Here is a 12553-nt window from a genome sequence, read left to right as displayed (position 1 = left end):
ATCGCTGACTCATTTCTATTGCTGTGCCGAAAATGCCGAATTTGTAAGAGCCCAATTCATTAATGATAACCTTGTGGGTTGTACGACTTGGTACGGATTGCATAAAATCGTTCTCATATTATAAAAGAATAATGCAACGAGGGTTTATTTTATATTCCTTTTTTTAACTAGACCTTTGTTTCAACTTTTAACCTTGGGGATCCGCGCCGATCTTCGAGAAAAATTAATAATTACACAAATAAACGAAGGCAAAATAGGTAAGGTAAGTCATACAGACGGGATCTTTGATTACCGGAAACTGCTGCTCCTGGACACCCAGGATTTTTCCAATGTTGTGTATAAAAGGCCGATGTTTCTCGAAAATGTGATTTAAGCTCAAACTTCTCTCACGAGTGCACTACCGATTTGTGTTATTTTCATTAACAGTTATTTACTCCAATCTGGATCGGTGGCTGAAATCACGATCGTGTGACATTTGCGCGCACGTCCTTCCCAACGGTTCATCGGTCCAGGTTAAATTGTGACGTCATTTTGAGAGACACACCCAGAATTCCGAGAGAAATAGATTCATTTTTTTTTTTAGGAAGCACACTAAACTGACTGCTTCTCAAACCTTCATTAAAACTCATGCAAAAACAGTTAATGAAAACTCACTAAAAGCGTCTTACTTTGATATATCGAGTGGCAAAGGAAGGTAAAGCTCATGCCATCGCTGAAACATGTTGTGATTTTGTTAATTTGTGTTTTTGCTGTTTTTCGGTGTAAACCTCTTACAGCGTTAACTTTTATTTTATTTTTTATTTATCACATTATTTGTTTTAATAAATTTCTAAATTAATTTTTTTTCAATCACAACAGGTCCCCTTACACAGATCTTTAGCAGTTATAATTATAATTATATTATAACGTTTCCGGGATGGACCGCTGGGCGGCGATCTGGTTCTACGGGGATTTTTTTTCCTGAGAGGTTTTATAACAATTTTTAAAGAGAATTTTTTGGCGGTTAGAACATTTTTAAACAATATATATAGACTATTTTGACTAGTAATAAAAACATGAGCACAATGAAACAATTAAATAAACAAGATTGTTAAATAGATCTTACTAATCTTACTATCTTAAATAAACACGTTAGACTATATACATTTATAAATCTAAACAAACATTTCAAATAAATTATTTAAATATATACATTATAACTTAGACTAGATATTTCATATAAGTAATTCAATTTTATACTCATATAAACATGAGAACAATGAAAACATAATAAATAACTTAATTTACTAAAACATGCTAGCTTAAATAAACTTAACGGACTGTATACATTTATAACTTTAAATATAACTTCTCAAATATATAATTTAACTATGTATATATACAACTTAAAAACAAGACTTTTCATTTAAATAATTCGATTATATATACACACACAGATATTAATAAAATGAACGATATAAAACGGTGTGAACGATATTATGTCTTGCATGTTTGACAAAACAAGTTACAATTAATTTTCTCTCCAAATCGACGAATCAACTAACGTCGCGGGATTGGCTATTTAATTGACTTTTATCCGCTATGAATACTTTGGGATGTGTCGGGGATATTCTCTTATGCAAATTACTTCGTGCCAATGCATCAGGTGCCGAAATATTCCGTTTGTTGGAATTTTTTTTACAACTAACGAAATTTCATGGCCTAAATGGATGGTGCAAAAGCAATGACTGACCGAACGATCGGGGTGGTTAATAAAATAAAATATAAATCGGAGGACTGCAGCAGCCGTAATTGTGTTCCCCACAGACATGCTTTAGCCTCTTTTTAAGAAAGTTTTGGATGGGTCTGTTTAAATTATTAATTATATCATGTCGCGGCCAATTAAGTCAAGACTTTTCGCAATACTATGTGACGATATGGGACGCCTTCATCATTCCTTGCTTCTCCATTCAGAAATGAGGTGGTGTCTCTCGATTACCGGAATTACATCCTGAAGTCATATGTTGATGGACCACTATATCAAATGTTTTCAATGATGGAAAATGGAAATGTATACTGTCGCACTTATCAGATATTTCCACTAAAATGAATGAGATGAGTCTTTCTTTTCAAGGGAAGACCATCACTACTTTCGACGCTTGAGTCATAAATAGCGCCTGTAAAAGAAAGCTCCAGTTTGAGCTTAATCTGCTTAGAAGGATGAAATATGTGGACACCTTCGAAGTCTGGAGATGTCCTTTGAGCATTACTTCCGAACAGCTCGAGATACAATTCTGCAAGGCCAAGAATGGGTGGTCACACCGCTTTCTGTTTCGACAAAGCCTACCAGTCTATCTTCAAGTGAATACGAATGCTTGATAGACATTACTTGCTGCTCCCTCTGGAAAACAAAAGTTTGAAACGCTCGTTGAAAAAGCAAAACGAGTTTTTCCATTTGCCACAAAATTCTATGCGAATCCGGATTTTCTATCTATACCTCACTCTTCCTATTAATTCAATAATCTATATCTATGTTATCTAATAATAACTAAGTATCTAATTTTATGTACTTGAATTAAAGGGGTCCGCTCTGGATTTTGTTCTATGAAAGGGTCCGCTGACTTAAAAGTTCGAGAAGTCTTGTTCTAAATTATTCCTTTAGTATTATATTAAATTCAAGCAAAATATGCACTGTTTTCTATAAGCATTAACACCGTAAATTATTGCCATCAGTTCTGTGTTTGTTTTGAACTGTATTCACTGTCCTTTGAGATAAATAGCGAAGAAATGATATCAGAATTGTACAAGCAGAATACTATATTCCTACATACAGGGTGTTAAACTACTCGTGTTCAAACTTTGCCAGTAGATTCTACATTACAAATGGAACCAAAAGTCTTAATTAACTATGGTCCAAATCTCAACAGTTTCGGAGTTATTTAACTTTTTCTGATTTTTTAAGATTTCATGACCTTGCTTCAAATAAACAATAACTCCAAAACTAAAAGGTTTTTGCACAAATACGTTGAGACCATTGAAAACTACGTTAAATTTCCAAGTGTTTTAGTAGCGAGAACTTTGAAATTTTTTTTCAAAGTTGAAAAGCCTACAATGGTGATTCTAAACTACTATTTCCAAACCTAGAGACCAGCAAATTTCAGAAAACGTACTCCATTTAATATGCTTTAGTGATGCAATTGCTTTTTTAATTACTTTTTTCGAAAATGAAGAAATTGATGAGGGAAAAGAAAAAACATGGAAGGATTGGTAAGGTGAAAAGATTAATAATAATAACAAATAAAAACCTTAGAAAAATTATGAATGAATTTATTAAACGTTTTTTAATTCTGATCGAAATGCTCTCCACCCCCCGAAATGTATTTTCGACGCGCTGCTGTCGCATTAAACCTGCAAAACCCGTACATAAGATGTATATCAGCGTATTCTTCATTAGAAAAAGTATCCAAAGTGTTAACAATATATCACATAGATAACTAAAACTGTTTTGAATCCTAAAACTCTTTTATTCCGGAGAATAATAATACAATAATCCTTTAATCAAAGCTTCAGTCGCGTTGGTAAATAAGTAAACACTTGCTCTATTTCGGTTTCGAACCCAAATTTTTAAAAAAAAGTTTAATAAATTCAAAATTTCCTAAGGTTTTTATTTGTTATTATTATTAATCTTTCCACCTTACCAATCCTTCAATAATGTTTTTTCTTTTCCTTCATCATTTTTTCATTTTCGAACAAAATAATTGAAAAAACAATTGCACCACTAAAAAGCATATTAAATGGAGTACGTTTTCTGAAATTTGCTGGTCTCTACGTTTGGAAATAGTAGTTTAGAATCACCATAGTAAGTTTTTCAACTTTGAAAAAAAAATTCAAATGTGTGGTGATTAGTAACCGTTAATCGATAATTATTCAGAAATCGTGAGATACGATCTGGTGTGATGTAGGTTTCAGAAAAACATTTTCTTTATCGGTAACTCTCAACACGACACCAAGAATGGCACAATTACACAGAAGACAAATACTTTGAGCCCTGAAGATGATCTCAATAAAGATCGAAACGTTGGCACGATAAAGAAAATGTTTTTCTGAAACCTATCACACCAGACCGCATCTCACGATTTCTGAATAATTAAAAAATTCAAAGTTCTCGCTACTAAAACGATTATTTCACGAACGTTTACAAGTTTAGTAATGATCACATCTTATTGGAAATTTAACGTAGTAATTTGTGCAAAACCTTTTAATTTTGGAGTTATCATCTGAAGCAAAGTCGTGAAATCTTAAAAATCAGAAAAAGCGAAATATCTCCGAAAATGTTGAGATTGGACCATAGTTAATTAGGACTTTTGGTTCCATTTTGAATGTAGAATGTACTGGCAAAGTTGGTAACACGAGTAGCCGAACACCCTGTATATTCCAAAATATTAAATTGTAATAAGTAATAAACAATCTTTCCTACTAACGTTTAAATATTTGTTTAAAACTTTAACTTTCACTTGCTACAGCTAAGATTTATTGTTTAGCAATTAAACAGATGGAACCAAATTCACATGTTGTTTCTGGCGACAAAACAAGCAACAAGTAATTTATTTCATCTAGTCGAAGTAGTCGCAAATTCAAACAATTAAGTCGTTTAGCATACGCAGAACAGCAAATGCGAGGGCCAATGGGGCAATAATTCTGTGCCAGACGATAGTCACATAATCATGTCCAGCGATATGAAACCTTTCAGCTCGAGTTTAAAGCTATCCGTAGCAGACGAAGACCCCAGCGAAGATTCATGCGGGGTGATGTCAACGATACAATTGATCGAGAAGTGTTCGAAGAAATTGAAAGAAGCCGAAGCAACAAGAGATACCGACACGTCCAAATACGAGTACGTTTAAAATGTATGTATTTACATAATTTCCATTCGTTCTTATAGACAAAAATTATCAACTATCCCTGGAGAGTTTGTAACGATGTTTTACGTTATTTTAATAAGAAATCATTATTATCATTATTGAGTCACCATCGCTAGAAGAATGGCCATCAGTTTGGTGGAATGATTTCAAACTCATAATATAAACAAATCCCACTAACGCCTAAGAAATAATATCTATCTAGTATTTATAATTGTCTCAAATTACTTCATTAATTACATTCTTATGTATCCTCAAAGGACAGGCACCGCAGTCGTGAAAGGAAAGAATTTCAAACAACCTCAAAACTATCCCGGATGTTTTTTGTTTTTTTAATTTGTGTTAAACTTTAAAGATTTATAATTTAAAAATATAGGATTATAAATATTTGGATTTTTTATATAAGAAATGATACTATTGTGAAAAATAAATCGTCCTTGATTTTTTGTTTTTTACTTGATAATGAATGTCAGAACCCTGGGAAGAAGACATTATGAATTATATCTTCTTCAAACCAAGGCTTTATTACAAGGTTAACTAACATATGTTTAAAACAAAACGATGTCAGGTATTATTTGTTTTCAGATGGCAATTTTCCAGTGTAGACAGAGACATCAAGAGAGAATCGATATTTCTTCATGTGGATAGGAAGTCGAAGACTTTCTTCCTACCCTACATCGTCGTCTTCGGACTGTTTTTGATGGCTGCGTTGACGTCTGTAATATTCGGTTCGTGTTACTTTTCACATTGCGCTTATCTGCCCGAAGACGTGAAGCAATCGCCGCTAAAAATACTTGTGACAACTTTTTACAACGCCCTGGTTGACATTTATCTCGAACCAGTGGAGGTGGGAACCAAATTGTAATCGCGTGTACTCCACTCCTTAGGAAGGAAGTATTAGTACACTCATTTTGTACACATTCTCCAGAAAATTGATATCCTGTAACGCTATCATTGTGAACTTGTGTGACAATAAAAAAATCGTAAAGTACCTATTATTTATTTCATCGTTCAATACGGGGTAATCACGCTAACTGTGGTAATAGTCATAAAGTCGAGAAGTTTTGTGACTCAAGTGTATTATTTTGGGACGGATAAACAATGCCTCCCTCAGATCACAGGCTGCAGAGATATCACCAAAATCCAACCCTCATCCATTTGACAGATTACTATATAAATCCTACCATAAGCATAAAAACATATACATGATTTTAACATGAACGCGTCTCAGGATATGAGGGATATTCATCGAACAGTGGTTAAGGGTTATAAAAGTCACTATTTCGAAACCCACACAACAAAATTTTATTGGAAGCTCGCCTTACATGAAAACTAGGCAGATTAATAGACAATTATGACACGCAGATCCTATGAAAACAAACGCTCATCAAAACGATTTTATCGCAAACTGAATATAATTTTTTATTTGTATTTTAATTAATAATGTGATAACATTTACTGGGATAATTTATGTATATTTTATTTACGCTTGTCTTATTTACTTATCCATCTATCTGGGTATTTATTTGTTTAACTATCTGTTTATTTATCTGTTTATTTGTACATCAACCGCTTATCTATTTGTTTTAAACGTGGTTATGCACATATAAATGATTTAATCTTATAACTAGTGTAATGCTTATATTTCCCATTTTATCTGGTTATTAAATTTTTTTCATAATTATTAACTTTAACTATGCAAAACGTGTTTGCGGTTTTTTAATTTTTTCCCATTAATTGTAATATGTAAATATTATATATAAAAAAATTACAAGGAAAATCTGTAGAAGGTTATAAAACCCCGTTGCTTTTCGGGCTTTATTAGGATGCACTTGTACATTGTAATTTTTTTAAATTAATAATTTTCCAATTCCAAAAAATCCCATTTAGCGGAATCGCGAAAGACGTTCACCTACCTTACTAACACATTAAAACAAATATTGTTTAAGATATGTTTTTTTATATTATTATTTATACCTATAAGTCGTAATAAGGGAATGAACCGATTATGTTTATTTAAATAATTCGAATTGTACCATATGATCAATGATTATTCAGAAATCGTGAGGTGCGGTCTGGTGTGATGTAGGTTTCAGAAAAATATTTTCCTTATTGTGCTAACGTTTCGCTCCACCCCTTTAAAATCCAACATAAACATAAAACACTGGCACTCTCAACACGATACGCAAAAAAGGCACACAGAAAACAAACACTATAAATTCACTTTTTTCCACATCCTACATGTATTTGTTAAATGTAAACAATGTTAGTAAATCCCAGAACCTGAAGATGATCTCAATAAAGATCGAAACTCAATTAATTAAGGTTTTTTTAGTTGAGTTAAAAAATTCAGTGTCACGAGCGAGATTCGAACCCACGGTCACGAACACTCTACCACTTGAGCTATCGTGACCTCGATCCACTCGGACACCAACTTCCCATCTCAACCTCACCTCTCGAATTTTACCTCCTTTTTGCCATTTTTCAAATGTCGTGTGATCTATTTGATTCTCGGCGACAAATGAAATGGCCACCGAGAGCTTTAGTGGAGTATACTTCATTTTAACTTATCAATATTCACTAATTTACGTGGTCCGCTTGACCAATTAATATCATTCAATTAATTAAGGTTTTTTAGTTGAAAAATGGCAAAAAGGAGGGAAAATTCGAGAGATGAGGTTGAGATGGGAAGTTAGTGTCCGAGCGGAGTTGCGATGTAGGACGGAAAATAAAAAGGATCCTTGACAGAACACATTATGAGAGATAATTAGATGGAAAAGTTTGCCTCTAACTGCGTTATGTCCGTGATTATACTTACAACTAATGGCAAACTGGCTGAAGAGTGAAAAAACATGGCCGAAATCCAGAAAAGCCTTTAAAACATTAAACACAAATAATGAGAAACTAGTGCGAAGGAAATTCTTATCTAACCATCTGACCTACAAGCTTTTGCAAAATTAACACGATATATTGTATTCAGCAAATCATTTCCTGTCTTAATCTAGTTTATCTACTGAAACCATAAAGTGAGTGGTATCAGAGTAGATGAACACATGTTTAACTGATCGACACTAATCACTTGGCGGGGTCCGTCTATTCTCGCTAGTCATTGAAACCTTTTTAGTTCTTCAAGAAGAGCTTCGTTAGGTCTTCAACGAATTAATTTCGCCATTAACCTCCCTTCATATTGATTCCCAAATCCTTTTGCAATTTAATCTATTTTAAATAATTGTACCAATGTTCAATCCGAAATACTTGCATTTCTAGATTTTTATACATTTTTCATACAAAAAAACTGAATCCTTCTTTAGCCAGTTAATTTTGTCATTTCTGTAGTAAAAAGTTTTTTTAATATTTTAACCTACTTCGTTACATTACTCCGTCAAAATTGTTTTTGATACCTAACCAATATAAAGTAGGTTAACATATTTTTTTTAATCAAGGTACAAAGTTGATATTCGTTTTTTGTACCACAAAAAACCTGAATACAATTTTTTTGAAAATCAAAATCTCTAAGTTTTTCAATTGCTTCAATTGCATATCGAAGAGAGTATAGTTCCGAAAAAATAATATTGTGCAAATAACCTCTTCTAAATCCACTCAACCAAAGCAAAAAGGAAATGCATCATTGTTTCTATTTTGGACCCTTATAACGTGAGTCAAAGCAAATGTGGGTGGTGGACAGATGGAACATATGGGCACATCGTTCTCTCCTGCATGAACGTTATCACCTCCACACACCTCACAGTTGATAAAGATCGCGTATTTTCAACAAGCTACCTCATTTCTGTATGGGGAAACAGGAAATGATAAAGGCTTCCCATATCGACACACAATATTGTTGAAAGTCTCGACTTCAACGGCCGCGACTTGATGTAACTAATAATTTCAACGGGGGACACGTAGTCGAGTGGTTCAGGCATCAGACACTCGGCTAGTAGATCCCGCGGTCGTGGGTTCGATCCCCACCGTCGCCTCTGGACTTTTTCTTACGCCTAACGAGACCGGTGGCCGCAATTGAAAGAAATTGGCACGGCATTTATCAATGGAAGGAGCGGGATCAGATCTCAGCGACCCTGAATTTGGTCCCAACCCCATCAAAAATGAGTTTCTTCGATGGAAGAACACCGGCACACCGGGGGCTCGAATTGACACTTGTGTTGCGAGCCCCCAAAAAATGGAACCAGGGATAAAGTACAATAAGGAGTACAGCTGCAGTGCTCAGGAGGGAACTCCTCCAGTTCCTGGTATCCATTGTAAATAAAATCAAAAAAATATTTAAAACAAAATTCGACACTCATCCGAAGCTTTCATAGAAGCTGCCATTTGTTTCATAGCTAAAGTATGTCTGAGGAGAACACAATCACTGCTGTGCTGCAAAATAAAAATCTTTCATTTTTCATACTTACTGTTATTAGTTGTTTTTTAATTTTATTTATTCATTCTACGTTTATTTTTGTAATTATTAATTTCTCTCGAAGTTCGCCGCGGATTGGGTACATCGTCTTCAGTTCTTTTAATGCCTAATTTGTTTCTTTTTCTATGTATACGAATTTGGTCCATTTAGTATATGTTTTTTTGAAGTCGGTTTATTTTTGTGTGTGCGTTTCGCTTAACATTGTGTTAATCATGTTTGTATGCTATGTTTTTAGTTTGGGGTAACATTTCTCTATCGTTACTGGTACTGTTTTTAGTCTGCCCATTTGACGGCGCCGAATCGCCACTCTACGTAGAATATGAGCCAATAGCCCGAAACGAACAAAACAAAACAAATATTTATGCGACCATGATTTATTTTCTCTGCCAACCATCAAATAAAAAATTTCGTGGACACGCAGCCAATGAAAATAAGGCTTTAAATTTTACGTTGTTTAATTTGTTAAAACAGTGGTAGCAGTGCCTTCAGTAAGCTTGTACTTTCAAATATTTAATTTTCATTATATCATCAGGTATTTATATTATGTTACAGTTATTTCATATAATTTTAACTTTGAAATTAAATACAGATAAATCAATTAAACCAACTGTGGATTGTTTTTACCGATGTCCGGACAAATTTGAGTTCAAGGTATTGAAAAGTAAGGAAAACCATTAAAACCACAGAAAGACCTACATCATCAGGGTAATGCAGTGATTTTTTTTCCTATCCTTTTTAGATAGACAGCACAAGAGACAAGGTATCAAATCGGACCCGTTACCCATGACGAATTGGAATCATTGTCCGCTACAGGACGGTCACCTACCTCGCGTCACGTATTCCGCGGCGAAAAAATAGTTTTCAACCTTCAAACGGAGTACGAATCCAAACCCAACGTGGTGGAAAATGGAAAAGATATTTCAACACGGGAAAACAAAAATGCGGGCCGTAATCATACGGGTTCATAATTGAATCATCCTGATGGTTACTGAGAAAACCTCTGCAGAAAAAATAGAGGGATAAAAATTACAATGCTAAATATTATATTGTGCATTAAATAATTCAGGCTATTAAACAAAGTTTCAGCAATGTAGATTTTCAACCAGCCAATTCAATGCCCTCAGTTATCGGGTTTGTGGCTTAAACAATTTTAAATACCTGTACACACTGAGAAAGATTGCCCGACTAACAGGTTAGTTTTCCAAGAAGCTAATAGACTAAAAAGATCTATTCTTAACATAGAAATAAAAAAGTGTATATGGACTTTTGGTACAATATATAAAAAAATGGAAGATTTAAAAAGAGAATTAAAAAATGTGTTACCATCACCAATTTTAACGGCTGTTTATATAAACAAAAAATATTTTTCGAATCCTATTACCAAAAGAAGTGTGAGAAATTGCAAAAGAAATTTCTTAATCTTATGCAAAAGTATAAACCAATTATAAAACCTTTAGAAGGCTCGAAATATGTGTTCAACCATTCTAATGTTGAGATATCCAGTCTAGTTAATGATATTCTAGGATTAGGTCCTACTTACAACTTTCCTCGACATAAAAATGATATACCCATAATGGATATAATTACAGATGTAGAAATGATAATAGGTTCTGTAATTAATGAATCTAGCAAAAATAAATTGAGAGTAGAAGTGGCTAATATAATAACCAATGGGGTAACTAAATTAATAAATAGTCAACCAACTAGCCAAATAACCCCGATATTATATTTTCTAAAGCAGACAAAGGTAACAAGACTGTCGTTATTAATAGATCACATAATTAACAATGAAATGAAAGAACACAACATATTTTAAAAAAAGATAAAAGGTTACAAAAAATGTAATAGGATAGTTGACTCACTGTTGAATTATTTAATCAATCACAAAAATCAAAATGCAAAACTCATAATCCTGTTGGTCCCAAAATTTACGGATTACCAAAAATTCACAAACAAGATGTCCCCCTTAGACCAATAGTGTCATGTACAGGTTGTCCAGGTTTTGAGTTGTCTAAGATTGTAGCTGGAATATTTAGTGATCTAGATCTAAGTAAAACCTACAATGTAAAGAATTCTTTCGCTTCCAAAGAATTTATTGATCAACAAGCAATTAATGATGACGAATTGATGGTTTCTCTGGAAGTGGAATCATTGTTCACAAGTGTCCGTTTAGGTCGGCAAACCTACATTTTAAATAGGAGAGTTGGAGATATTGAAAAACTCACAAGCATCCCTTGCGAAATTATTCTCGATATTCTTCACCAAACAACATATGCTGGCTATTTCAAATATAAGGGTGATATTTATGAGCAATTAGAAGGTGTTGGCACGGGGGGAACACTCACTCCTATATTAGCTGACATTGTAATTAATGATTTAATAGATTGGGTCTAATTAAATTTTTGCCTTAACATAAATGTTATTAAAGAATACGTTGACGTTTTTTTTCTTAATTATAAAGACAAATTAGTTAAATAAAAGTTTCGATATTTTTTCCAATAGTTTATCGAATTAACCACAAAGTTTCAATACTTTCAATGAAAAATCCTTTGCGAAATATCAAACCGCAAAATTGCTTTTCCAATCATCAACTGAGCAATTATTTATTAGTATGAATTTATCGACCAGCATTGCCTGCTTTCAAAAGGCACCCGTTTGTTTTGGTCTAAACAAAGAATTTCCAAATCATCCTTGAAGAATAATGTCACAAACGTCACTAGATTTTAATCGTTCGTTTGAGGAAATCGCTGACCGATAGTTTCCTCAGTCTATCGGAAGCTTTCGATCTTCTTTACATCATTGCAAATAAAAGAATGTGACGTGATATGTAAAAATTAATTACTTTTTTTTTCAACAACAAATACTAGCATTCAATCAAAAAGTAATTCAATTCAAGTTTGACCCATTTCCAAGAATAAACCCGACGCACCATGAATAGCAAATCAAGAGGCGGGGCCCACACGTGATCAACCTTCGATTTTTCGGTTTCAATAGTGAAAAGAAAAATCCAGTAAATTGTAAAAATTCGATAATTATTGCTTCTGTTACTTGATATTTATTTATTGGTTTGTGTCTTCAAATTGTTAGTTTTGTAAAAATGTAATTTGTTATTTGGTAGGTGTGCCATTTTATTTGTTCATTGTTGTTGGTCTTTATTTATCCTTTGTTGTTGTTTTCGTACCGAATTTTTGATTTTTAGTACTTATTGTGGTTAATCAATATTTATTGCTCTCGTTAC

At 33.3% G+C, this 12553-nt stretch overlaps 2 protein-coding genes across 6 annotated transcripts in view; one reads left to right on the top strand and one right to left on the bottom strand.

Moving 5' to 3' along the window:
• LOC106674383 (protein gustavus) overlaps positions 1-12553 on the bottom strand; it is a 380850-nt gene that overhangs the window by 285614 nt on the left and 82683 nt on the right. The window lies entirely within an intron of this gene.
• On the top strand, positions 4514-5889 carry LOC106674384. Of its 2 annotated transcripts, none has more exons than XM_014407044.2 (2): positions 4514-4873; positions 5484-5889. In XM_014407044.2, exons 1-2 carry the CDS (start codon positions 4704-4706, stop codon positions 5761-5763), a joined length of 450 nt encoding a protein of 149 aa, XP_014262530.1. In that variant the 5' UTR covers positions 4514-4703; the 3' UTR covers positions 5764-5889. The 2 variants fall into 2 exon arrangements, 1 of the variants encoding a protein (XP_014262530.1); XR_001341512.2 differs by having other exon boundaries at positions 4530-4886.

This window comes from Cimex lectularius, unplaced genomic scaffold (assembly GCF_000648675.2).
Source record: "Cimex lectularius strain Harlan isolate CLEC.00 unplaced genomic scaffold, Clec_2.1 scaffold188, whole genome shotgun sequence".
Taxonomy (NCBI): Eukaryota; Metazoa; Arthropoda; class Insecta; order Hemiptera; family Cimicidae; genus Cimex; species Cimex lectularius.
This window is presented reverse-complemented; position numbering and strand designations above follow the sequence as displayed.